The sequence below is a fragment of the Thalassophryne amazonica genome, chromosome 16 (genome assembly GCF_902500255.1).
Source record: "Thalassophryne amazonica chromosome 16, fThaAma1.1, whole genome shotgun sequence".
Classification (NCBI taxonomy): domain Eukaryota; kingdom Metazoa; phylum Chordata; class Actinopteri; order Batrachoidiformes; family Batrachoididae; genus Thalassophryne; species Thalassophryne amazonica.
In genome coordinates this window covers 33,528,577-33,553,245 of record NC_047118.1, presented here as the reverse complement: position 1 = coordinate 33,553,245, position 24,669 = coordinate 33,528,577, and the positions used below count along the sequence as shown (strand labels likewise).

Genomic DNA, 24,669 nt, shown 5'->3' with positions numbered 1-24,669 from the left:
CCTTGGTGGGGGAAGTAACCTGGATCCAACTGGCATCCTATCCAAAGACAGTTGTAAATTCTAACATGCTTCATGCTATGTAAACCAGAGATGAGCATCAGCACCAATGAGCCTCAGGCCCTATGTAAAACTCACTTCTTGATACATTTAATGTCTTCACCAGGTTTTCTGGAGATTAGATGGAAAAATCTGCCAACAGGCAGAAGATGACCAAACACTGATGACCAATAAATCAGTTGGTAAATGTTGCATATATAAAGTATGCATTATCACAAAGACATTGCTTTTGTTGTGGCATAGCTTATAGTACTAATGAAACCTAAATGAGTCATTTGCTCATTATGTATGAATGAACTGCATGTGTGAGTTGTAACAAATATCCAACCACTGAGTGACGGGTTCTGCTGCATTCCCCTGCAAGTGTCCGTGTGGAAACTTACAGTGAGCTCTGTACAACTGTGTGCAGCACAGAGCTGATAACAGGTTCCTCTTTAGCCAATAGGAAAGGGGGAAAAAATCAGATAATATCGACTTGTGAAGAAAAGAATGACCCAAAGATTAGAAGCATAATAATCGTGTTACTGATCACATGTCACTGAACTGTGTCGCACGAAAAAACCTGTCTGTATCTAAAGTCACAGGAATGAGCATGAAGCAGCGGTGGTGGTGGGGAACAGGTCTACCCGGTCTGATCCTCAGCACCTTCTACTGATGACACACCTGCTGGCCTGGGAGGAGCTGAAACAGGTGAACGCTCCTTACCTGAGCAGAGACGTCAGCAGAGCCGAGGAGCTGAGGACGGGGAGAGGAGAGGAGAGAGAGAGAGTGAGAAGAAACACACTGGGAATCAGGTTACGGTCTCTCAAGATGTCAAAGAAAAAGGAAACCAGCCCAGTGAAGCTCAACAAGTGAGTTTCCTGTGTGTGTTTGTGTGTTGGATTTCTCACACTACTGTCACTCCTCTCTGTTGATTTTGTCACCTTATTCTGTTTTTGCCTGAAGGTTTCACCCGCATGCTGGCAGTTATTACACCTTGATCCCACTTGTCATGTAGAGTCCAATAATAGACTGTTAAACTACATTCTGTGTGTTAAATCAAATTTTTCATTCATTCTTCTTTGCACAACACGTCAAATCGTAGCTTGCGTGCCTTTTACCTTCTTGTCAGCTTTACACAAGCACAATTCTTACTCGTGTCTTTGCTTAAGGGGTGTAACATCTAATTTCACTGACTCACTTAATCTGTTCATCTTGCTGCTGAATAGGCCGCTGATCTCATGAAACCAAAAAGTCAACAATGTCCTACATCCACTGTGTTATAGCACAACGAGTCGGAGTCTTGTTATTGAGCTGGGACAGTAACACTTCCACGGCGGTGACAATACCATATGTACTTGTATACGTTTGGAATTGTGCACCTGAGTTGACAAAGCAGGTTTCAGAGCCTCTGCTTCTTCTTGACAGCCACTGTAAAGGGAGGGGCACGCCGCAGAGCGCTGGGACTGACAGGAGACAGGCACAGCTGAGGGCGCGGCACTCAGGACAGAGTCGCCTACAGCTAGCTCTGTTTACCTTAAGCCATTATGCTACACTTGAGCTTGAAAGTGGGCAGCTTGCAGTTGCGCAAATGCCTGCACACGTTTTCACGATCTCCCTGAGACGTAATTAATGCACACAATGCAAAAGAACGTGCAGGAGAAGAATGCACACTCTGGGGTTTTATTGCAGTCGAGATAAAGCAGCAATAAAGGAGGCGTGCACCTCTGGAGCGGCTCGGCCTGCTACGATTGCCACACTGGAAATAAAAACAAGCATTTTTTTGATAAGGACTGAATCATCTCAGCAGGGTTTGACAGCGTCACACAGAACATTCTTGACTGGCGTTTGGAGGAGGAAGGGGAGGGGTCGTGGTCCGGGTGTGTCTGAGTAAATAGTTTGTTTTAATATCACAGGAATGACAGATAGTTAGAGAATCTGCAGGTCTGCAGGAGTGTTCGTCGGACAGGAAGTGTGCCGAGCAGCTGAAGTAATCTTTGTTCACTTCTGTCACAGCGTCAGAAGTCTATCATAGGCTGAGCCACAATGGTGAGAATTTTTTTGCTAAGGAGGGGTTGGAGTGCTTGCTTGGATGGTTGCCATCCAGGACCTTGGGCAATTCCTGTGGTGATGAGAGCCACCAAAACGTGCACCCAGACTTGACTTGAATTGATTCCTTCTAAGCCATAACTGACAAAACTGACATTTTGGTTTACATTAGAGAAAGTGCTCAGGCGCAGCTGTGAAAATTGCAACACTCTTCTGTGGTAATGAGACAGATGAGTTAAAGTCGGTCACTGTCTTACTTGGAGCTTATTTACTCAAGAAACCAGGACAAGTAGGTCAATCGATTAGCAATGGGTTGTCAAAGATTTGCTGGAAGCAAGTCAAAGACAGGGTAAGTTCAGACAAGATTAGTCAAGTCAAGTCTGGGAGCATGCAGTGCTGCAGTGCATCGGCGCATCCACCACACCATGGGACTGCCTTTGGTCCTACCACCCAGGCAGTCAGTCAGTTCATCCTCACATCTCGAAAGTAGCCATCTATCTGCCACAGTACATCACCATGCAAATGATAAGCCTCACAGACAAAGGCTAAGCTAAAATGAAGTCAGGAGAGCAGAGAGAGAATTATTACAGATGAAGAGGACAATATGGCAGGAGGTCAAGGATAAACTGAGTGAGTAAATACTGAGGCTGATGGGGTGATACATGGCAGGCAGGCTTACTCTAATCTGACCGCTTTTTCCGTGACAAGTAATCTAATCTTTCCAAATCAGTAATCCAATTAAAGTTATTTCTCCAAGTGACTCTGTGTTAGTTATTTTTGTATTTTTATACAGTATAAATCAGGAGTGTCAATCACAGAGATAGTGTCAGTCGATCGCACCATTAAAACTGGCCCGTGGGCAGAGCAGCTCCGAGTTGAAAAAACAGATGTCATCTCTCAAAGCACACCTGCACTTTTTTTTCTTGTTCCACTCTGTGTCACTCTGTGAGTGTCCTCGCTAAAAACAGCTGAACACCCTTGATGCATTATCAATAAATACTAATGCTCTTTTTCCACCCAAATGCACCTAAAGTCTCTTTCTGAGGACAACGTGACATAAAAAAACGCAGATAAAACTTTTTTATCTGTCAATCTGGTCATGTTTTCTGCATAAATACACGTTATCCATTCTTCCTGCTCAGATTGCAAATCAGGGGCGAAACCAGACGGAAAGGGGGCGTGCGGGGACGCGGCCCCCCACAACACCTCTAGATTACAGGTCCACCTTTGAAGACATTTTTTCATACTATTACTACTACTACTACTACTTGTAACAATAATAATAATAATTTCTAAATAATAAATAATAATATTTTTATAAAACAAGTATTTATGTTCATTGAAGTCAAGAAAGACTGTCTTTATTTTATTTTTTATAAAACAAGTGTTTATGTTCTTTGAAGTCAAGAAAGACTGTCTTTATTTAATTTTTTATAAAAACAAGTGTTTATGTTCATTGAAGACGAGAGAGGCTGTCTTTATTTTAGTTTTTATAAAACAAGTGTTTATGTTCATTGAAGTCAAGAAAGACTGACTTTATTTTAGTTTTTCATAAAACAAGTGTTTATAGGGGAGGTGATGGTCTAGTGGTTAAGGTGTTGGGCTTGAGACCAGAGGATCCTTGGTTCAAATCCCCACTTGATTGGAAAGTCACTAAGGGCCCTTGGGCAAGGTCTTTAATCCCCTATTGCTCCTGGTGTGTAGTGAGTGCCTTGTATGGTAGCACCCTGACATCGGGGTGAATGTGAGGCATAATTGTAAAGCGCTTTGAGCGTCTGATGCAGATGAAAAAGTGCTATATAAATGCAGTCCATTTTATGTTCATTGAAGTCAAGAAAGACTGACTTTATTTTATTTTTATAAAAACAAGTGTTTATGTTCATTAAAGTCAAGAAAGACTGTCTAATTTTTTTTTTATAAAACAAGAGTTTCTGTTCATTAAAGTCAAGAAAGACTGACTTTATTTTATTTTTATAAAAACAAGTGTTTATGTTCATTGAAATCAAGAAAGACTGACTTTATTTTATTTTTTATAAAACAAGAATTTATGTTCATTAAAGTCAAGAAAGACTGTCTTTATTTTTTTATAAAACAAGAGTTTATGTTCATTGAAGTCAAGAAAGACTTTATTTTATTTTTTATAAAACAAGTATTTATGTTCATTGAAGTCAAGAAAGACTCACTTTTTTTCATGTTTTACAAAATTTTTTTCAGGAAATAGTACTTAAGTTCAACCTAAAATGTCAGCACATACATTTACTTTACGTTGCTGTTAAAAATGCACTTTCAGTAAAGTGAGTATTGGCAAAACGGGTTATCATTTTCATGTTGAGGTGGCAGCTGCTGAAAGTAACTAATAAAGTAATCTAACTTAGTCACTTTTAAAACTAAGTAATCAGTAAAGTAACTAAGTTACTCTTTCAAGGAGTAATCGGTAATTGGATTACTTTGTCGAAGTAACTGTGGTAGCACTGATGGCAGGTGTGGCAGTCAGGAGATTCTAAAGGCCAGTTAAGGTGTGCTTGGCAACAACAGTAAAGGGAATCTCATGAAGTATTTTCTCAGAAATGCACTTTGTTGGGCTCCGTGAGGGGCAGGCGACCTGTTGAGGTGGAATGACCTCTCGGATAGACTCCACCCCCCGTGACCCTTAATAAGAATAAGCAGGTATAGAAAATAAATGATTGTGCTTTACTGGCATACGTGCAGAAGTCCTGTGCAGACTCTGTGACAAACTGCCATTTGTGAGTCTTGATTGCAGGAAAGCATCAGGGTCACTGAGACACATACGCAAATTAATCGTGTATTTGGTTTACTGAAAGGAAAAACTTGTATTTTGGAGATTGAGATTCAGGAAATTTGAGTGTAAGGATTCTGATTGTTGTCTTTCTCTGGTGGTTCGTGTCCAGGAGCCAGGCCAGTGACCTGGCAACAGTGATTTCTCGCATGCAGAAAAATGCAGACCAAGTAGAGAAGAACATCCTGCACGCCGAGGAGCTGCTGAGTTTGGTAAGACGTCCACAGATAACTCTTCCTGGACACGCGGCACTGTCTGCTGTGTGGCTTGATTTACCACACACCATGTTGATCGTACACGATTATTACATTCAGCCAAAACCCATGTAACTCATTTTGCCATTTGCAGACTTTATCAAGTCTTCAGTACATGTCAAAGTTTGACAAACTCAGAAATGCTGAGACAAAATCAGGCTTGTTTGGCTTAGTTCCTGGAAACAAAAGGTTTTGATCTGACTGTAACAGTAACTGACTACTACTGCTAATTTATTCAAGGATACCGATCGTAGTGGGAAGAATCAGAGACTGCTGCACCAGAAGGAGAATGCTGACAACCTGGCAGAGGCTGAGGCTCTGCTGAAGGATCTCTTCATGGATGCAAACAAGGCCAAGAAGCTGCATCACCCACAAGCTGAAGAGATAGAGAAAGAGTGAGTTTACAGAGTGCAACATACAAATCTTGTCGAGCAAGGAAACACACACACACACGGACACGCCTGAAACTCAGTGTACCACATACTAAGATACAGCAGCCAGTCACAGTTTGGTATCACAGTTTGCCCCGCCCACACACTTACCTTGGTATCTGTTCCTGACTTTCCTGTCTTCAGTGTGCACAACCTCCACGACCGCTGGGCCAAGGACTGTGGTGTCTACAGAGAGCTGTATGACCAGGTCCAGGCCATGGGCCAGCTTCCAAAGTTTGAATGGGGTGCTGTGCTGGATCAAAAACTGGTCAGTTGATGTCGTATCCACCACTAATTTTTGGGCATTTTGTTTAGTCTCTTATTATTCCAGACATGCAAACACATTCAGGGCTTGACAATAAGGCAATTTATGCACTGGCCCACAGGGCCAGTAGAATCTGAAAGTTACTGGCCCGGATGAAAATATCACTGGCCCATACTTTCACGCCTGTGCCGAACCGGGGGGTAACTGATAAGAATTTTTTAAATCAACACTCAGACATTAGAATTGGGTTTCCTTAATGTAAAAACACTTGAAAACAAACACAAAATTCTTATACTACATGATAAAAACCTTAAAGTGAGTAAACTTTGAAAAAAATGTCGGTAGGTAACTGATAGGAATTTTTTCAACACTCAGACATTAATACAAAAATAAATTTATTTCTTGATCATTTACAAAATTAATATGTTAAATTTCATAAACCAAGTTCCCTTGCTATTGTTGTCACCATGGGGTTTCCACAAGGGCATACTGATTAGACTTTTAAACTGGCGTATGAAATCATACCACATTGTCTACCAGGACATGGTATATTTATACTTACTTGTTAGCATATTCTGGCATGGCCCTACAAGTTCCACAGAAGACAACCTCACTCTCCTCATCACGCTCCAGCTATGGCCGTCTTTTCTTCCAGGAAGTTTGCCAAGTTTTCCTCACCCTTTTCTTCTCATATTCAGCATCAGCAGCCTTCCTCTTCTGTGCTTGTTTTGAGGGTGATAGCTGTTCTTTCCTTTGCTTTCCTGGTTTCTGCCCAGGGGCAGGAGGTTTCAAGAAATTCATAATATTCACTGCGCTCGATCTTGCTTAAGCGAAAATGACGCGTCGATGTTGAAGCGAAATCAGAAGATGCGCCTGCAGACGAAGTTTGTCTGCACTTCGGCAATGTTCCCAACATTGCGAAGTGGTGCAACATGTCCTGTCTCTGGTAGCAGCCTGTGAGCAGGACGTATGTCTCTTTTGTCCTTTATTTCACAACTATGACAAGAGTTTTTGGAGGAGCAGCAGCCCCACAGCAGCGGGAGCGGAGTTTCTTTTTCTTTTCTTTTTTTAATTGTTTACATGTGCGCGCGTGAACGGGACAGTTGGTCCTCAAGTTGGGTCCTGCAGAGGCAGAAGGACCGCTGAAAGCAGCCATCATCCAGACGCAGCTCCTGCAGCAAATAATGATACTGCCTGAATTGGGAACGTCTCATGACGTTTGTCAGCTTTCCACAACAACTCGCTCCGTGTGATCAAGGTCCGTCATGTTAACTTGACTGACAACCGGAGCCGGCGAGCTGAATGGAAGCTCCTCCTATTTGATGACGCACCGGGGCGAATTTTCGCAGCAAAAGCAGAGCGACACACCGGGTGAAGGAGGCGCGTCCGTTGCCACGCGACCCCCGCGAATTTGTAGCATCTGATCGCGCCCGGTGTGAACGCGGCATTAGACTAATAAATCTGCCCAAAGCGATTTTAATTCTTACTGGCCCATACGGACCAGTGAAATATGAACTTCACTGGCCCGTGGTGGCCCGGAACATGTAAAAAAAGGCCGCCGGGCCATCGGACCAGTGCTATTGTCGAGCCCAGACATTTCACTTCTGTGTTACGTCATCATAGCTGTAAAAATGTGTTTTTCGATTCTTCTGGGTTTCTGTGGCATCTGGGTCAAAGGTCAATAGAAGAAAAAAAATGGAGAAAACAGAAGATTTGGGTCCCTGAGTAATTTGAGCCACCAAATTGCTCTTGGTTCTTGATCATTGGGGTGAAAGGTCAAAACAGCATTTCTGTTTGTTTTAATGACAAGCAAACATGTGGAGTAAGTACAGACTTGGTTTCCTTGTGCCATTTAACCCCAAAATTTGTTTTCTAGCCTCAGTGGTTAATTCAATACACAGATGGGTGTTTCATTGGGGTCAGAGGTCAAAATGGGCATATCTTGAGATTTTTTTTTTTTTTTTAGTAAAATCAATCAATCAGTACACATGCTTTTGTAATAATTAGAAACTTGGGTTCCGTGAGCAAGATCAGACCAGAATCTTCTTTCTAGCCTCAGTGGTTACTGAAATACAGTAAAATTGAAACAGATTTTCAATACTTTTCTGTAAAAGGGGAAAAAAATGATTTGGAGCAAACAGAAACTTGGGGTCACTGAGATATTCAAGTCCAGGGTCTGTTCTCTAGTTTCAGGTAGTTGATGGATTTTTCTTGTTTGGTACCTCAACAGTGTCTGAATTTACAGTCTCTAACCCTAACCCTATCACTGCACCTCCTTATTGTGGTGGTTATGGTTTGTTTTTCCGCCATGTTTAATCAAAACTGTACGCCACATTCCAACATCATGCTTGGACTTTTTTTAATAGTTGTTTGGTGAAAAAGTGGATTCATTTAGAGTTCCGGTGGGTTCCTCTAATTCGCAGTAGATGCTGGCAGTTCATAGAGCAAAAGCAGACAAAAAAACCCGCAAGAAAATAACAAACTTCATGAGATGTTTGATTGCAGTAGAACGGGCAGGCAGTCTGACAGCACTCCACACGCGATACATTAATTCAGTCAGAAGTCGATTATGAAGCTATAACTTATGTGTCAGCAGTGGACTCTCTGTCATCTAAGCTGGACAGACTGCAAGTAGAGTTATATTGATACCAGCAAGACCAGTTTGGACAATGGAAGGGTCAAAGGTCGATTTGGCACTCCAAAGGGACGGTGCATCACTTTTTTTTAGATCATATGGGTGGTTATGCACATAGCAGTACAGTACATCAGCATATATATAGATTGTATTTTGCTGGTTAATACGAGGTCTATTAGAAAAGAAACAGACCTTTTTATTGTTTTCAAAAATTATATGGATTTGAATCACGTGCGATTACATCAGACAAGCTTGAACCCTCATGCGCATGCGTGAGTTTTTTCACGCCTGTCGGTTGCGTCATTCGCCTGTGGGCAGGCTTTGAGTGAGCACTGGTCCACTCCCCTCGTCGGAATTCCTTTGTCTGACTTCTTCCTGAGAGACTGGCGCTTTGCTTGATCAAAAATTTTTCAGAAACTGTAAGGCACATCCAAGTGGACACCATTCGAGAAATGAAATAAAAGTTTAACGGCTGATGAGAGTTTTCGGTGAAAATTTTAACGGCTGATGAGAGATTAAGGAGTGTTACTATCACTTTAAGGACAGCCCATGGCGCCGGACGGCACGTCGCGCCCCGAGCCGCAGTCGTCAGCCTGTTTTGAGCTGAAAACTTCCAAATTTAAGCCACTGTTGACCCAGGACGTCATGAGAAAGCAGAGAAGTTTCAGAAGAGGTCGGGATCAGCAGTTTATCCGGACATTCCACTGTTAAAGGAGATTTTGTAATGAAAGACGTGTGGACGGATTCGCGCGTCGGCACGCAGCCGCTCATCGCACGGCGCCACAGAAAAACACCTCCGTGTTGATAACCATTCGTAAGATTCAGGCGGTTTTCGATGGCTTTCAGTCGAGTGAGTATCCGAGAAATTGTTTAACAGCTGGGCATGTTCAAACTTGTCCTGTGAGAGTTCCAACGGAGGTGTTTTTCTGTGGCGCTGCGCCATGAGCGGCTGGGTGCTGACGCGCGAATCCATCCGCACGTCTTTCATTACAAAATCTCCTTTAACAGTGGAATGTCCGGATAAATTGCTGATCCCGACCTCTTCTGAAACTTCTCTGTTCTCTCACGACGTCCTGGGTCAACAGAAGCTTAAATTTGGAAGTTTTCAGCTTGAAACAGGCTGACGACGGTGGCTCGGGGTGCGGTGTGCCATCTGGCGCTGTGGGCTGTCCTTAAAGCGATAGTAACACTCCTTAATCTCTCATCAGCCGTTAAAATTTTCACCAAAAACCGTCTGAATTTCTTGAATGGTGTCCACTTGAATGTGCCTTACAGTTTCTGAAAAAATTTTGATCAAGCAAAGCGTCAATCTCTCAGGAAGTTCTCAGACAAAGGAATTCCGACGGGAGGGGTGGACCAGTGCTCACTCAAAGCCTGCCCACAGGCGAATGACGCAACCGACAGGCATGAACAAACTCACGCATGCGCACGAGGGTTCAAGCTTGTCTGATGTAATCACACGTGATTCAAATCCATATAGTTTTTGACAAAAATAATAAGGTCGGATATTTTCTAATAGACCTCGTATATGCTTTAGATCATCCATCTAGACTTTTTGGATATATGTTTTTTGGACTATGTTTTCCTTGACTTTGACCTTTGACTACACTATTCCAAAATCTAATCACATCTAGATATCTATCCAAGTAATATTCCAATCAAGTTTGAAGGAAATCCATCCAGTAATTTTTGAGTGATCTCACACACACACACACACACACACACACACACACACACACACACACACACACACACACACACACACACACACACACACACACACACACACACACACACAGACAGAAAAAAACGTGTTGCATTTACATGATTTAAATATGCACGAGTTGCACATGATTAAAATGTGTCCAAATAATATAATTTTGCTAATTTTGCTTCTTTTTTTTTTTTAGATATTTGAATTAACCTATTTTTTTTTTTAATTGATCGTCATATCATTAGGTTGAGAGTTATTCTGTCTCTGCAGGTTGTGCAGTTTTGCATTTACTTTTCACTTCATTTTCTCTGATTTTTTTTTTTTTTTATGATTTATATGATTGTCTTATACAGAAACAGATAAGGACTGAGAATTATGGCCCCCACCTTTCTGATGTGGAGAAGCAGATTGCAGCTCATAATATTCTGCACCAGGAGATTGAGGCCTATCATTCTCAGCTGCAGCCCGACACCGTCGCCTCACAGGTAGCAGCTCGTACAATGCATGCACGTGCTGTGCATCACTGCACACTATGCTCCTTACACATGTACATGCATTTTTGGGGTGATGAACCTTTGCCTTCTGTTCTGTCTGCAGGAGCAGTATGCTGCCCTCAAAGATAAATATGCTAAACTACTGGTAAGATGAATTATTTTTTTTTTAAATCTGTGGCACATCACAGCATGTGCTGTTTGAAGGAGTGCACAAGCATTTAATTTAGGTTCAGAGGGAAGCATGCACGTGGACATATGGTCTTGCATTTTGCAGGAGGACTCCCAGAGGAGGCACAGCCACCTGGCCTCCCTGTACGACTACATGCAAAGCTGCAATAAGGAGTTGGGCTACCTATCGGGACAGCAGGACAGGATCCTGCAGAGGGACTGGAGTGACCGCATGGTCGACCCTCCGGGGGTCCGCATGGAGTATGAGGTGAGTGGATGGCGTGCACATGCCCAGATGGTCAGGCTGACACTGGCAGAATGATATGAATTTTCCTACTTTAATGTTTAGTGATCAAAGGAGGCTTCTGGTGGACAGTAATGAAAGAAACCACATTATGTTGAAGTGTAATTTACTCAGAGCTCGTTAGACCACATCAGAAAACAAATGGTCTCATTGCAATATAACAAAAACAAAGGTTGAGTTGGGATTTTTCACTTTATATCATCATTTACATCGTGCTTCATGTGATTTATTTATGCATGCAGAAATTCAAAAATAACGGATTGCTGGCCCATGAGAAGGAGATCATCCAGCTACAGGAGGAAGGAGACCAACTCATTAATGCCAAACATCCTGGGAGTGCAACAATAAAGGTAAAATAAACGTGTTAACCCAACGCAAACACTATAAGAAAACTGATTACCTCAGTCCACGGAAGTAAACTCAAATTATGCAATCGTCAATACTTATGTTATAGGTCAGTGCATTTTTAGTTATATTAAAACATCGTGAATAATCAAATCTTGAAGCACTGTACTCATCTTTCATGTTTGCTTTTGATATTAGAGATATTATCATCATCATCATCATCATTGTTATTATTACATCCGCCAAGGACGTATTAAAATCATTGCCGTTTATTTGTCTGTCTATTAGCTAGATTACGTCAAAACTACTGCACAGCTTTTGATGAAATTTTTACCACAGATAGATATTAGGACATGGAAGACTCCATTAAATTTTAGAGGTGATCTGGATTCGGATTCTGGATCATTTCCCTTTATATAGACTTTGAAGGATTACATCAAAACTACTTCACGGATTCTCACCAAATTTGTACCACAGATAGATATTAGGCCATGGAAGACTCCACTGAATTTTGGAGGTGATCCGGATCTGGACGTCAGAAATCTCAGATTGCTCTTGTTATTGTTGTTATTATTATTATTATTCATAGTAGTAGTTAATCCATGACTATAAACATGGAGTCATCCTGGTAATTATAAAAATCTGCAGTGCACTCAAGCATAGCAACACAATAACACAAAATAATCTTTTTTAATTGTCAAGTTCAACATGTTAATGTTAAATAATGACACAATAAATATGGGGAGATTGGTGAATTTTTTTAATATACTAATTTTACTGGTTCACATCAACCCTGCCAATTATCACGTGATGGAAATATGTCTTGTACGTAATTAAAAAAACATGCATAAATAACCACACTAAGCAACATAACCAGTGTTCTGAGTGTAAAAAAGTTGTTCTTTGAGTGAACACAATGTAATGACATACTGTACAAAAGCAGTCAGGGATTGATCCTGTCACCTTTCGGAACAACTAACCTGAATCAAATTCAGCATAATACAACCAAACTAAATTTCAAACAAGTGTGTGTTTGTTTATTTATTTGTTTATTTTTGTTTGTTAGTTTCACAAAGATACAGTGCAGACTGAGTGGCAACGCTTCCTCAACCTGTGTCTGGCTCAGGAGACTCACCTGAACAATGTCGAGGACTACAAGAAGGTACAAACCATCTACAGTGCAATCAGCAAAAATACATCAGCTGTTTCACACATTTTCAGTTCACGTTGACTGAAAACGGCTCCCCGTGATTCTTCATACAGTTTCAGCTTGAGGCGGAGACTCTGGCTGACTCCCTGGACCGACTCAACTCCACCGTCGACCCAAAGACTTTGGCCAACAAGAACAACTCTGAAATCCAGTTACTGGTGGAGGTACAAGATTGTTTTCTGATCTCACAGTTTTATGCAGATCTAAAGCAATGAAAATTACTCAATAATTTGCACGTTTTTATAAAGTGATTGCAAAAATAAAAAATAGTTACAAATTACAAATTACATGTATCATTGCAAATCTAAATGCTACCAAATGATGTTTTGTTGTTGTTTCAAATCATGGATTTAAAAGTACTTATAGCAACTTTGGACCATTAGAACAGAATTTGTAGGTGCTGTACTCACCAAAATCTGTTACTGTTTGTACAATGTGCAAAAGTTTTATGTATGCCAGAATTAAAATTGTAATTTAATTCTGCTGTATTTAAGTAAAACCACTTTCAAATAATATAAAAAGAAAAAATCTCAGTGTACTTTCTGATATTTGATAGCACAAAGACAGCTGCCAGTGATCATTTAAAAATAAAATAAACTTATTAAATATAACCTGACTTTCTCACAAACTGCAGTTGACCAGTGCAAAGAAATCATGTTGATGCCTCTCTTAGTATGGCAAACCTTTTCTTTTTTTGCTTGTCTTTGCATATTGCACAAGTCTGTTCCAAATTATTTATTATACTGAGATTTATGGATAATTATATTCATTTAATGCCAACTCTCCCCCAGTTTTTTTTCCCCCATAACTCCAGGGTGAAGATTTTGCAATGGATTTCAAATTTATCAAGACATATTGACAAACCTGTTTCTTTGTAAAGGCCCCTGGGAATCGAGCCTAGACTGAGCTGTGACAGCTGACAGAAAGCTGAACTCAGTGCTGCTGAACGTTTTCCCAGAGAATTTGATTTATTCTTGAAAAATGTCAAACAATAAATCAATGAAAAGCATCAGAGGCCTGATGGATGCCTGGTGCACTCTGTACACTGAGATAAATTCATATTATGAATTATGACTACTTTTTTCTTACATGCAGTAAGGTTTGTGGAACCACGCAGTCGTTTTTCAGATTATGACTTCTTCATGAAGCAACACTAGTATTATGGTAAACTTGTTTTTTAATTTATTTAGTTTATATAGTGTCAGATCACAACAAAGCTGCCTCAAGGTGCTTCACACAAGGAAGGTCTAACTTTACCAACCCCCAGAGTGAGCACACAGGCGATAGTGGTCAGGAAAAACTCCCTCTGATGATTTGAGGAAGAAACCTCAAGCAGACCAGACTCAAAGGGGTGACCCACTGCTTAGGCCGCTCTACCAAAAAAAATTGACAATACATAACACACAACAACAACAACTGAGAGTCCACGCAGGCATCCAGTCCACCATCAGGAAGGGGTTGGTCATTGAGCCAGCTGTTAGATCTGTTTTTTAATTTTTTGGGGGTTGTGTTTTGCTTGACCTTGACATTTGACCAGTCTGTTCCAACCTCACCATCCAGCTTGGCTTCATGCTAAGTTTCCTTGGTTTCCACATCTTAACTGGGATCAGCAAAGTTCCTGAATATCTCTATGTGCCTGGTTACCAGAATAAGAGCACCTAATTTTTCACTGTCCATTTGTTTCCCTGATTGATAACTTCAGGGCGATGAACCAGCACTCAAGAGGAATGAGCAGCGTCTGGAAAATCTTCAGGACCTCAGCAGCCACATTGTGCCTCTGAAACTACGCCGACTCCCACCCAGCAAGCCCACCACGGTGGTGTCGCTGTGTGACTGGGCAGAGAAAGAGGTGTGACAAGAGTTTGCTCTCTTACAGGCTCACTTAAAATTAGGTGTTCCCCTTATGTACAGTAACATTTTGGAGCATTGTCAATTGTAGAACTCAGTGATTCGTGGTGAGAAGCTGATCCTGAAGTCCAACTCTGACCGAAAGAACTGGGAGCTTCAGAACAGCAGCGGGAAGGTGATGACCCTTCCAGGGACTTGTTTCATGATCCCACCGCCTGATGGGGAAGGCCTGGAGAAGATCGATAGGTAGATGTTTATCTGTTTACAAGAAAACTCTGACTTCACCTGTCATGTATTTTCATGAAACTTTGTGCTCAGTCTGACCAAAGAACTGGCGAACCTGAAGAACCGCAGAGCTGCAATTACAGCCCAGAAAAATTCCAGCATGGAAGAGGTTCGGCCTCAAAAAGCAGGTGAGAATTAAACCAACAACCAGCCAGTTTTATTTTAAAACTGTAAAAGCCTTTGCTGGAATACTGTAGGTGTACTTTATTTTTCATTACTCCTTTTCTCTCCTCCTTAGCTCCTGTAGCCCGCACTCCGGAGGATCCTAAAGCTGCAGAGCTAGCAAGTCGGCTAGACGCCGTCCAGAAAGCCTTGGATCAGAGTGAGCAAGAGATCCTGAGCCGCGTCAGGGCCCCCCTGGACAACCGCAACCCCACAAAAGACCTAGACACAAGACTGCGAGAGCAAGAGGTAAATATATCGACTCGCTGCAGTTGTTGCATTGAGCAAGTTGTCTGTTAGCTAGCTTGTTGCGATGCGTAACAAAGTGATTTTTTATATTTTTTTTGTCTTTCAGAAAGCTGCTCTGACCGTCAGGAAACTGGAGGCTGAGAAGTCAGCAATCCAGAGAGAGATGGAGCCCATTCTGGCCAAGAAGCCACTGGGTCCAACCGCTTCCTCACTGCCCCTCAAACTCAGCACTGCCAACAGTACCATCGAGCACCTCAACAACCTCATTGATCTTTACAACAAAAAGTAAGAGTGGTGGGCACAGCTAACCGAAAGGTTGGCTTCGATAATCGCTAATCCACTAACTGAAAAGTTAACCATGATAATGATAAGCTGCTTTTTTTTTTTGCTGATGCTACCACTATCAGCTAACCTTTATTATACGAATTTACTTGTGTGGAGGAACAGATCTGTAATCAAAAATGTTCAGATATGAGGACCTTGTGCTCCGATATGTTAGCATGTCATACAGACAGCATTCATGATTACACATCAGTTTAATAGCTTGTGTTTAATAATGAAAACATTTATCTACAATATAAGGTCAGATTGAGTCAGACCACCAGGGTCCTGAACGATTTAGGCGGTCCAGAGTGAGGAACCAAAGATGAGGTTCCTAATGCTAATCCAACAAAAAGACAAGCACAATACATCACTGTAAGTCTTTTCATCATGAATGCAAGTTTGACCCAATCATCTCCACTGTGGACCCAAAGACTTTGGCCAAAAAAGTAATTACATTTGATATGTATCATTGCAAATCTAAATGCTACAAATGCATTTTTTAAATCAGGTATTAAAAGTTACTTTTAGCAACTTTGCAGCATTAGAACAGAATTTGTAGGTACTGTACACACTAAAATGTGTTATTTTATTTTTATACAATGTCATGCGCTAGAGCAGCGCTTTGCTGCATCCTCAACACCACTGAAATGTCTTTGGTACCAAAGTGTGTAAATGTTTTATGCATGACAGAATTGTCATGCAGATGTAGTGTTTGGCTCTTCTCCAATCAGTAGGTGCATAGAAAATCAAATCTAAAATTTCCAAGCAAATCCCAATAATGTTCTAATTTGATTTTGTTCTTTTTCGATACAACCCCATTTTCAAATAATTTAATCACAAAAAAGTCAGTGTACATTCTGATATATGACAACTGCTGAGGATCATTTAAAATAAAATGATTGTAACAAACTGATTAAATACAACCTGATTTTCTTACACTTTGCTGGAGACCACCTAAAAGAAATCATGTATTTGATTAAAAAGTAAAAGTGTAGCTTTTTAGAAGGGAAAGTAAGCAAGCATTGTGCATATTGACAACATATTTTCAGCAAATATTACACAGCAATTTTCTTTTCTTTCTTTCTGTCCTTTTATATGTTTCATCACATATTTGATTTGATAAAACTTAAATTGGCTGTACACTCTGCCCATATTTGGTATTGATGTGGCGTAATTTGACAATGTTACAAGAGGCTAACAGGCTAGCACTTCAAGGTGTGCAGCTAATTGCTACGGATAGGACATAAACGTAAATCTTAGTGATAAAACTGTACTCTGAATTTGGAATATTTATGAATCAAATGTACTGCATTGTTTTACTGAAAAAGAGCTAACTAAATTAATAACTAAAATTAGATTAAATTGTTATCGAGTTAGCGGTTAGCAAAGTAGCGGAACTCTGCCCATCAATGCATAGACTATATGTGTTGTTTCTTCTGTGGAAACATTTTTATTGATTTTTTTTGTTACGATTTTTTTGTCTCCTCTTAACAGAGCTACAGCGTCCATGTTTTTGGAGAAGCAGATAAAAAATGTGGACGACATTGTCTCTGGATTTGAGGAGCAGCTTGTTAAAGACGGCGCCATTCCTGACAACCCAAATGTGCTCCAAACCCGCAACCAGCAGCTGCAGGTGTCCGACTGTATTATGCAGCCAGTGCTGTTTAAAGGGGACATATTGTGCAAAATTTTACAGTTAATTTTAGACATTTTACAGTTAAATGTGGTTGAGGGTTAATTTTAAAATGTCATTGCAGTCCCACAATTCTACGTTGTGCAAAAGGCTGTGCCTTTTGTAAAGATATTTAGGTGTGCCTGAGTAGGCACTGGGAGGGTTCCCCCTTTGGATTTGGGATGTATAATAGAAGATAAGCCTTACTGAATTTTCATGTAGGAAACAAACCTCATGGAAGTGACCACATATGTTGAAAGAGAGTCAAGATAATATCCCATATATCTGCCACACAGCTGCGGGGGCAATCACCACAGAAATGTATTACAGGACACTGCGTTCGAGGCACAGTGACAGGTCATTTTTAGATATCTGAGCCTCTATTCCTATTCTTCTTTTTCTTATGTTTAATGGTGCACCATTTCAATTTGTATGGGATCATTTTGGCTACAAACTTTAATTTCCGTTTTTAATGCATTCGATGAGCGATATTATTTTGCAAAAAAAGGTGTTGAATATGACCCCTTGAAATGAAAACATTTTGCAATAAAGGCATCCAGCATAAACATAATGTGAGCCTAAATGACCTTGTGCTTTTACCTCTATATTTCCTTTTGTCACAAAACAGACGATGCGTAAGAATGTTGCCTCAAAGAAGGATGAGCTGAACAAATTAAGCGGAGACCTGAAGGTGACAGAACAGGCGTGCAGCTCCCTGCAGCAGTGTTTCAATGAGTACTGTCCCAACATCCAGCGGCAGGAGACACAGGTGCACCAGCTGAAGAACCGGTACATGAATGTCAACAATCAGGTGCAGGAAAGGTGAGAACATCTCGACAACTGCAAACAACAAATGCATTTCTGTAACTGTACAGCAAAATGTGGAGTGTTAAAATCTCAAAGTTAGATTTTTCAGAGATGATTTTAAGTGTTACTTTAATTGGTTCAGTGTTAAATCTTGCACAATGTTAGAGTTGTTTGCCAGAGTTGATAATTTGATTCAGTTCTCCACAAGTGTCTCTTAACTCTCGGACGGTGTCGTTTTAACTCTGTCCGTGACTACTTGTGACACAGGCTGTGAGATTTCAGTGATGGTACTATGAGAGTGCTGTTGCCCCACAACCAGAAAATTGTGGATTCACACAATTTTGTCTGTAGTACGTCTATAAGCAATGCCCAGACAATTACACTCTTAAATCCAATCAGTATTAAAGTACTCCCTATAGTGTTAAAAACCACACTTTCAATTCATGAAGTAACACCATGACTGTCAGAAAGTTAACACTATTAAATAGTTAATATTTTAACTCTGTTGAAATTTGAAATCAGAACTAGTGAGATTTATATGAACTTGGAAATGTGCTAATTTTAACACTGTGCTAGTTGAATTGGCACTGAGGTTTCTGCTGTGTGTACAGAACATGTTCTTGTTACCAATTTGCCTAATAGTTTTTATTTGATTTAATTTTTGCTCAAGGTCTACTCTTATACAGAAAGCAACCAATAAAAACCAAGATTTTGAGAACGCAGCCCAGTCGCTGGATTTTTTCTTGGTGAATTTGCCAAATAATAAGATGAAACCAACCGACAACATGGCAGAAATAACAACGAAGCTGAACTCTCAACAGGTGAGTGGACACATTCCTTTACTGCTTACACCTTCCTGTGACTGTCACAAAAAAAAGATGAACTAATAGTGCAGCAGATAACTGAAACAACCCTTCAAATGCTGATACAAGCAATAAATTTGGCACAAATATTCCGTAGATATTATTACTCTTTTGAAAAAACTGATTGGCCACTTGAATTTTCTAAGGGAGGCCACGTAGGGGTCAACTGAGGAATTACACAGGGGTCAAAATTAAAAGATGCCCCAAACATATTGAAAGCATAACTTGTCTGATCAGAAATAGTCAAAAAAAAGTATAGTTTGGACTATCTATGACTGAATGTTATGGAGTTACGCGATAAAAACAGTGAGAATGGTAACAAAGGTCAGTTTCAGTTTGTACAGGGGTCAAAAGTTAAATTTACTTCATTTTTGGGAAAAAGTGGTACAAATTATAAATTTAGATAATATGATTAATAAATGGAATAGTTTTGACTGTGTTGAATGTTTGGTCTCCAAAGTAAAGTTCAAGCAAGGTCGATGTCTAGACCGAGCAAATCTCAGAACCTTCAACTTCAGATCATTCCACTGGTCCATCTGCTGTAATACTACATGTGCTAACTCGAAATTTAGACTGGGTGCTGAAATTTAACCTTTCCTTCTATGCATGAAACACTTTTATGACGTTGTTTGCTGCTTTAAGACAGTATCTTCTCCATTGGTTGCCGAATGATCTGTTTTATTTTTTAGAGGGTGATGGAAGACATCAAAAGGAAATCAGATGCCATAGAACGTGTCAAAGGTCTTTCTCATGAGTTGCAGAGCATCTTAAATGTGAGTCCAGAGAGTATGATTGTGATGAATGAGAACAGCCTTAGTTGAAATGGCCAAGCTCAAAATCATTTTAAACTGATTTTTCTTTCAGGAATATGAGGCTAAGTCAAACAGTTACCGTGCCACTATAAACGACGACGACAACAACGATGATGATGATGATGATGATGAAGCACCACTGCCGAAGAAGCGCTCATCTATAACTAAGGCTAAAGCTGTACAGGAACAGGTGCAGTAAACGTGGTTGTGTCATCACAGTGAAGAACTGACATTGATCCTCTGCTTTTACTTTTTAAATAATTTGTGTTCATGACGCTTGGTCCACAGGAGAAAGACCTAATTAACCGTTTCACTGAGGTGTCTGCAGAGAACAACCAGCTTCTCAAGCAGCTGGGGATGGCAAAGCACATCACAGCCAGGGTATGAGATTGTGGAATCAAAATAGGATCAATAACAAGGAATTTGTTGTTGGTGATCGACATTTAGACAAAAGACAAAATGATCAAAATCACACCTTCTCCTGTTTGTTTTATTCATGAGCAGAATGATGACAGAGTTAGTCAAGTCATCACAAACCAACAGCTGCAACTACAGAGCGAGAAGAAGACCCTGGAGGAAAGTGACAATCTGAAGAAAGAACTAAATGAGGAGACTGCAAGACGGGCGCATGCTGAGAGCGACCTAGAAACCTACAGAAAGAGGTTCATGTCTCTCAAGAACAGGAAAGGTGTGGAGCGCTTGGAGGAGACAGAAGTGATTCAGTACTACCGTGACCCAAAACTGGAGGTGGAATTGGAGTCCTTCAGAAGTAGGATCCAAAATGAGGCGATAAAGAGGTCAAGAACTCAAGCTGAATTAGAGATTATAAATGAAAAGATTGTAAAACTAGAAATACAGCTCAGCAAAATTGAACCTAAATTGGTGACCAAAGTACTGACTGAATATGAAAAAGATCCGCAGCTTGACAAAGAAGCAGCAAAGATCAGAGAAGAGATGACCAGGTTAAAACAGGAAGTCCAAAGTCGAGATACTCAGACTACTCATGTGAAAACTGAGATCACACTTCTGGCGCAAAAGAAGCCAAACATCAGGGAAAAGGTGGTTCAGAAGGAAGTGGTGAGGATTGAAAAAGATCCAGAGATGCTGAAGAAGATCCTTACCTTCCAGACGAATATTGCAGAGGAGCAGTCCCATTGCCAGACACTCAACAACACTATTTTTAGCATAAGGAGCAAGATAAACATTCTTGAGACAGTAATTCCCTCGATTCAACCCAAGGTTGTCACCAAGGTAGTGAAGCAAGTGCAGCAAGATCCAGAATTACTTGAAGAGTCAAAGAATATCCGCATGTCCTTAGAAGAAGAGAAGGATGAGAATGTTATCTTGATGAAGGACTTGACTACACTTCAGCTCCGCTATGGTGAGCTTGAAAAACTCAGACCTAAAGTGGAGATCAAGGAGATCGTCAATGAGATTTACAGAATTGATCCAGACACCGAAGTGGAGCTGGTGCGACTGAAGAAAGAGCTGCAGGATACAAACCGAAATCGTGTAGAATTAGAAAAACAAACCAAAACCATTTTAGAAACCCTGACCACGTTGCGGGCTCAGAAACCCAAAATAGAGTACAAAGAGGTGAAGCAGGAAGTGATCAAAGAAGAGAAAAGCCCAGAGATCATCAGGGAATTGCAGAGGCTGAACACCCAAGTTTCCCACCTACAAGTCAACTATGATAGCATCCTGGAGCTGCTTACACGCTTACGCAAAGAGAGAGATGAGTTGAAAGCTGAAAAATCCAAGGTGGAGACAAAACTAGTAAATAAAGAGGTCATCAAATATGAGAATGACCCTCTGCTCGAGAAGGAGGTTGACAGACTGAGAAAGAATGCGAGAGAAGAGATTCAACAACGTCGCAGTGTGGAGGAATGTCTCTTTGAGCTTCAAAACCAATACATCATCCTAGAACGGCAGAAACCGCAACAGAAGATTGTAACACAAGAAGTGGTACGTCTTCATAAAGACCCTAAGCAGATCTTGGAACATGAGAAGTTGAACAAGACGTTGGACGATGAAGTCAAAGGCCGCAGAAAGCTTGAATTAGAGGTGGCACAGTATCGAGCCCTGGTTAAAGAAAAGCAGGATGACCTCACCAAATTGGATGAACGTCAGAAGAAGATTCAAATAGAGGCCGAGCTCAGGCAGATCAAAGCTCGCATCCATGAGCTGGAAAATGCCCCAGCACCTGTTGAGGAAAAGATCATCATTGAGGAGGTCCTCCACGTGGAGAGAGACCCCAAGCTGGAAAAGCTAATCCAGGACATACGTATTGAACTGGAAAAGGAGAGCAACAACATCAGTCGCCTGCAAAGAGAAATTCGCAACCTGCAGATGAAATTGGAAATTTTGCAGAAGGAGAAGTCGAGTGAAAAAGTTGTGTATAGGGAAGTTGTTCGTGTTGAGAAGGATCCGGCAACTGAGGCTGAAAGGGAACATATGAGAGAGATAGTTACACAAGCGAGAAATCTCAGGAGAGACCTGGAAGATACAATTCAGAACCTCAATATCAAAATTACTCATCTGCTGACGTCTACGTCTGTGACTTCCCAGGAGGAGACCATTTTAGTTACCAACAGAAATGCTCTCCAGAAAGACAAGGATGAGCTCATGAAACAACTCAGAATGCTGGAGTCTGAAAGACAGAAGATTAGTATAACCTTCCAGCAGCAGTCTAAGATGATGAGTGAGAGAAACCATGTGGCCCGGCAGAGGAGTCTCAAGATTACCTCTGAAATACAACGTTTGGAAAAAGAGATTCTGAATGAAAAAGATAAAATCCGTCAAAAAGAATCTCTGATCATTGAGCTCCAGAGTAACATTATGAAGGAGGACCAGACTGAAACACACACCAGAGAGACAAATCTCTCCACTAAGATCACCATCCTGGATCCAGAGACTGGCAAGGACTTGTCTCCCTATGAAGCATACATGCAAGGGTTAATTGACCGCAACCAGTACATTAAATTGCAAGAGTTGGAGTGTGACTGGGAGGAAATCACTTCATCAGGCCCAGATGGGGATATAACAGTTCTACAGGATTGTAAGAGTGGGAGACAATACTCTGTCAAGGATGCTGTGAGGGATGGTCGCTTGACCGAAGCTGACCTGGTTCGCTACAGAGATGGAAGAATGCCCATTTCTGAATTTGCACTTCTTGTGGCAGGCGAAACCAAAAAGCCTTATGTTCCTCCATTAGCATCTCCACGCACACCTACCCTACCCATGCCTACATCCCCACTGAACAGCATGCCATCACCACTGAGATCCTCCTACACCAGCCTCAACACTCACACTCAACATACTACCGTTGCAAGCAATGTCAGTATTCACCAGGCGATGAGTATTTCCCCATTTCTGGTATTTTCGACACTACCACTGAAAGCCGCATGTCCGTAAGAAGTGCTCTGACACGCAAACTCATTGATACCGACACAGCTTTGAAGCTTTTGGAGGCGCAGGCAGCTTCTGGTGGAATTGTTGATCTTAACAAAAAGGACAAACTGTCTGTTCACAAGGCAGGTGAATATGGCCTGATTGACTCAAGCCAGATGTACAAGCTTCTGAATGCACAGAAGGCCTTCACTGGAGTGGAAGACCTTGTAACAAAGGACCGCCTTGCAGTGGTACCAGCAGCGCAGAAAGGGTACATGCCACAAGAAAATGCCAAGAGGTATTTGGAAGCACAGTACTTGACTGGAGGCCTTGTAGATCCAAATAAAGCAGGCCGTCTCAGCATCAAAGAAGCTATTGATGCCAAACTCATTGATGAGAAAATGGCTAAAGCACTGGAGGATGAGTCATCCCACACTAAAGAGTTAGTAGATCCCATGACTAAAGAGAAGATATCATATAAACAGGCGATGGATCGTTGTCAGAGGGACACCAGTACAGGCCTGCTGCTGCTCCCTGCAGCCTCTACTGATTCCACAAATACCCCGTCATATTCCAGCTTTCGATTCACATCCACTACAAGGAAATACTAGAAGTGCAGTTTCATATGAAGAACATTTTATATATATATATCAAGTTGCAAGTGCTATAGGGTATGACGCTCTTGAGGTGACATTTATAGAAAAATGTAAGTATTTTTAGCCACAACATCCTTATTGCATTCTCACAAGTGTTTAATGCCTGGTCACAAGATCCTGATTTATAATCACAAGTTCTTACGCATGCCTACGTGATCCTAATTGTATGGCCACAACTTTTTAATATGTGGTCATGGAACCTTTGTTGTATAGCTGCAAATTTTTAATAAGCAGATACAAGAGCCTTATAGTTTTGCCCAAAGTTTGTTAATACGTACATGACCATGGGATTCTTATTGCATGACCACGAGTTAATGATGCATGGCCAAAACTGGACAAAAGTTTTAATGCATGGCCACAGGATCCCACTTGTATGGCCACAAGAGTCTTATAACGTGGCCACAAGTTTTTAGTACGTGGTCACAGAATCTGCATTGCACAGCCACAAGTTTTTAATATGTGGCAATGAGATTCTTATTGGCATTACATGCCCATGGTTGAAGAAAGCCTGGCCAGGATGTGCTTACTGAATGTCCACAAGTTTCTAATGTGTGGCCACAAAGTCCTAATTTTCTGGTCACAACGTCTTAATGCCGTGCCACAGAATCTTGTTTCTATACATAAATAACCAATTAAATTTTTCATTAATTCCACCACCCAGGCTGTGTGAGGAGATATATGTCATAATTGATGAAAAAAAAAGAGTAAGAAATGGAGGTGTGGTGTGCACATACAGTTTTGAAAACACTGAAACTCCAGATTGCCTTCACACTGCTGCCTGTTCTTTTTTGATGCTATTTGTGGATGTTCTGTTCAACACAAATCAGAAATGTTTGTATTATAATGATTTATTTCAGTATATTACATTTTGAAGTGCTGATTAAATTCTATGAGATTTG

At 41.0% G+C, this 24,669-nt stretch overlaps 1 protein-coding gene across 1 annotated transcript; it reads left to right on the top strand.

Annotated features, from left to right (window-relative positions):
- The first annotated feature begins 320 nt into the window (after positions 1 to 320).
- Positions 321 to 24,669, top strand: LOC117527592 (envoplakin-like). Its single transcript, XM_034190008.1, is given in 23 exon segments — positions 321 to 908; positions 4,995 to 5,094; positions 5,377 to 5,531; positions 5,712 to 5,835; positions 10,535 to 10,666; positions 10,779 to 10,820; positions 10,950 to 11,111; positions 11,390 to 11,497; positions 12,559 to 12,654; positions 12,756 to 12,866; positions 14,405 to 14,551; positions 14,642 to 14,796; positions 14,869 to 14,963; positions 15,074 to 15,246; positions 15,353 to 15,531; positions 17,065 to 17,203; positions 17,871 to 18,064; positions 18,720 to 18,870; positions 19,602 to 19,685; positions 19,777 to 19,914; positions 20,013 to 20,105; positions 20,229 to 23,067; positions 23,070 to 24,669. Coding segments are annotated over 23 exon segments (6,270 nt in total). The 5' UTR covers positions 321 to 711; the 3' UTR covers positions 23,726 to 24,669.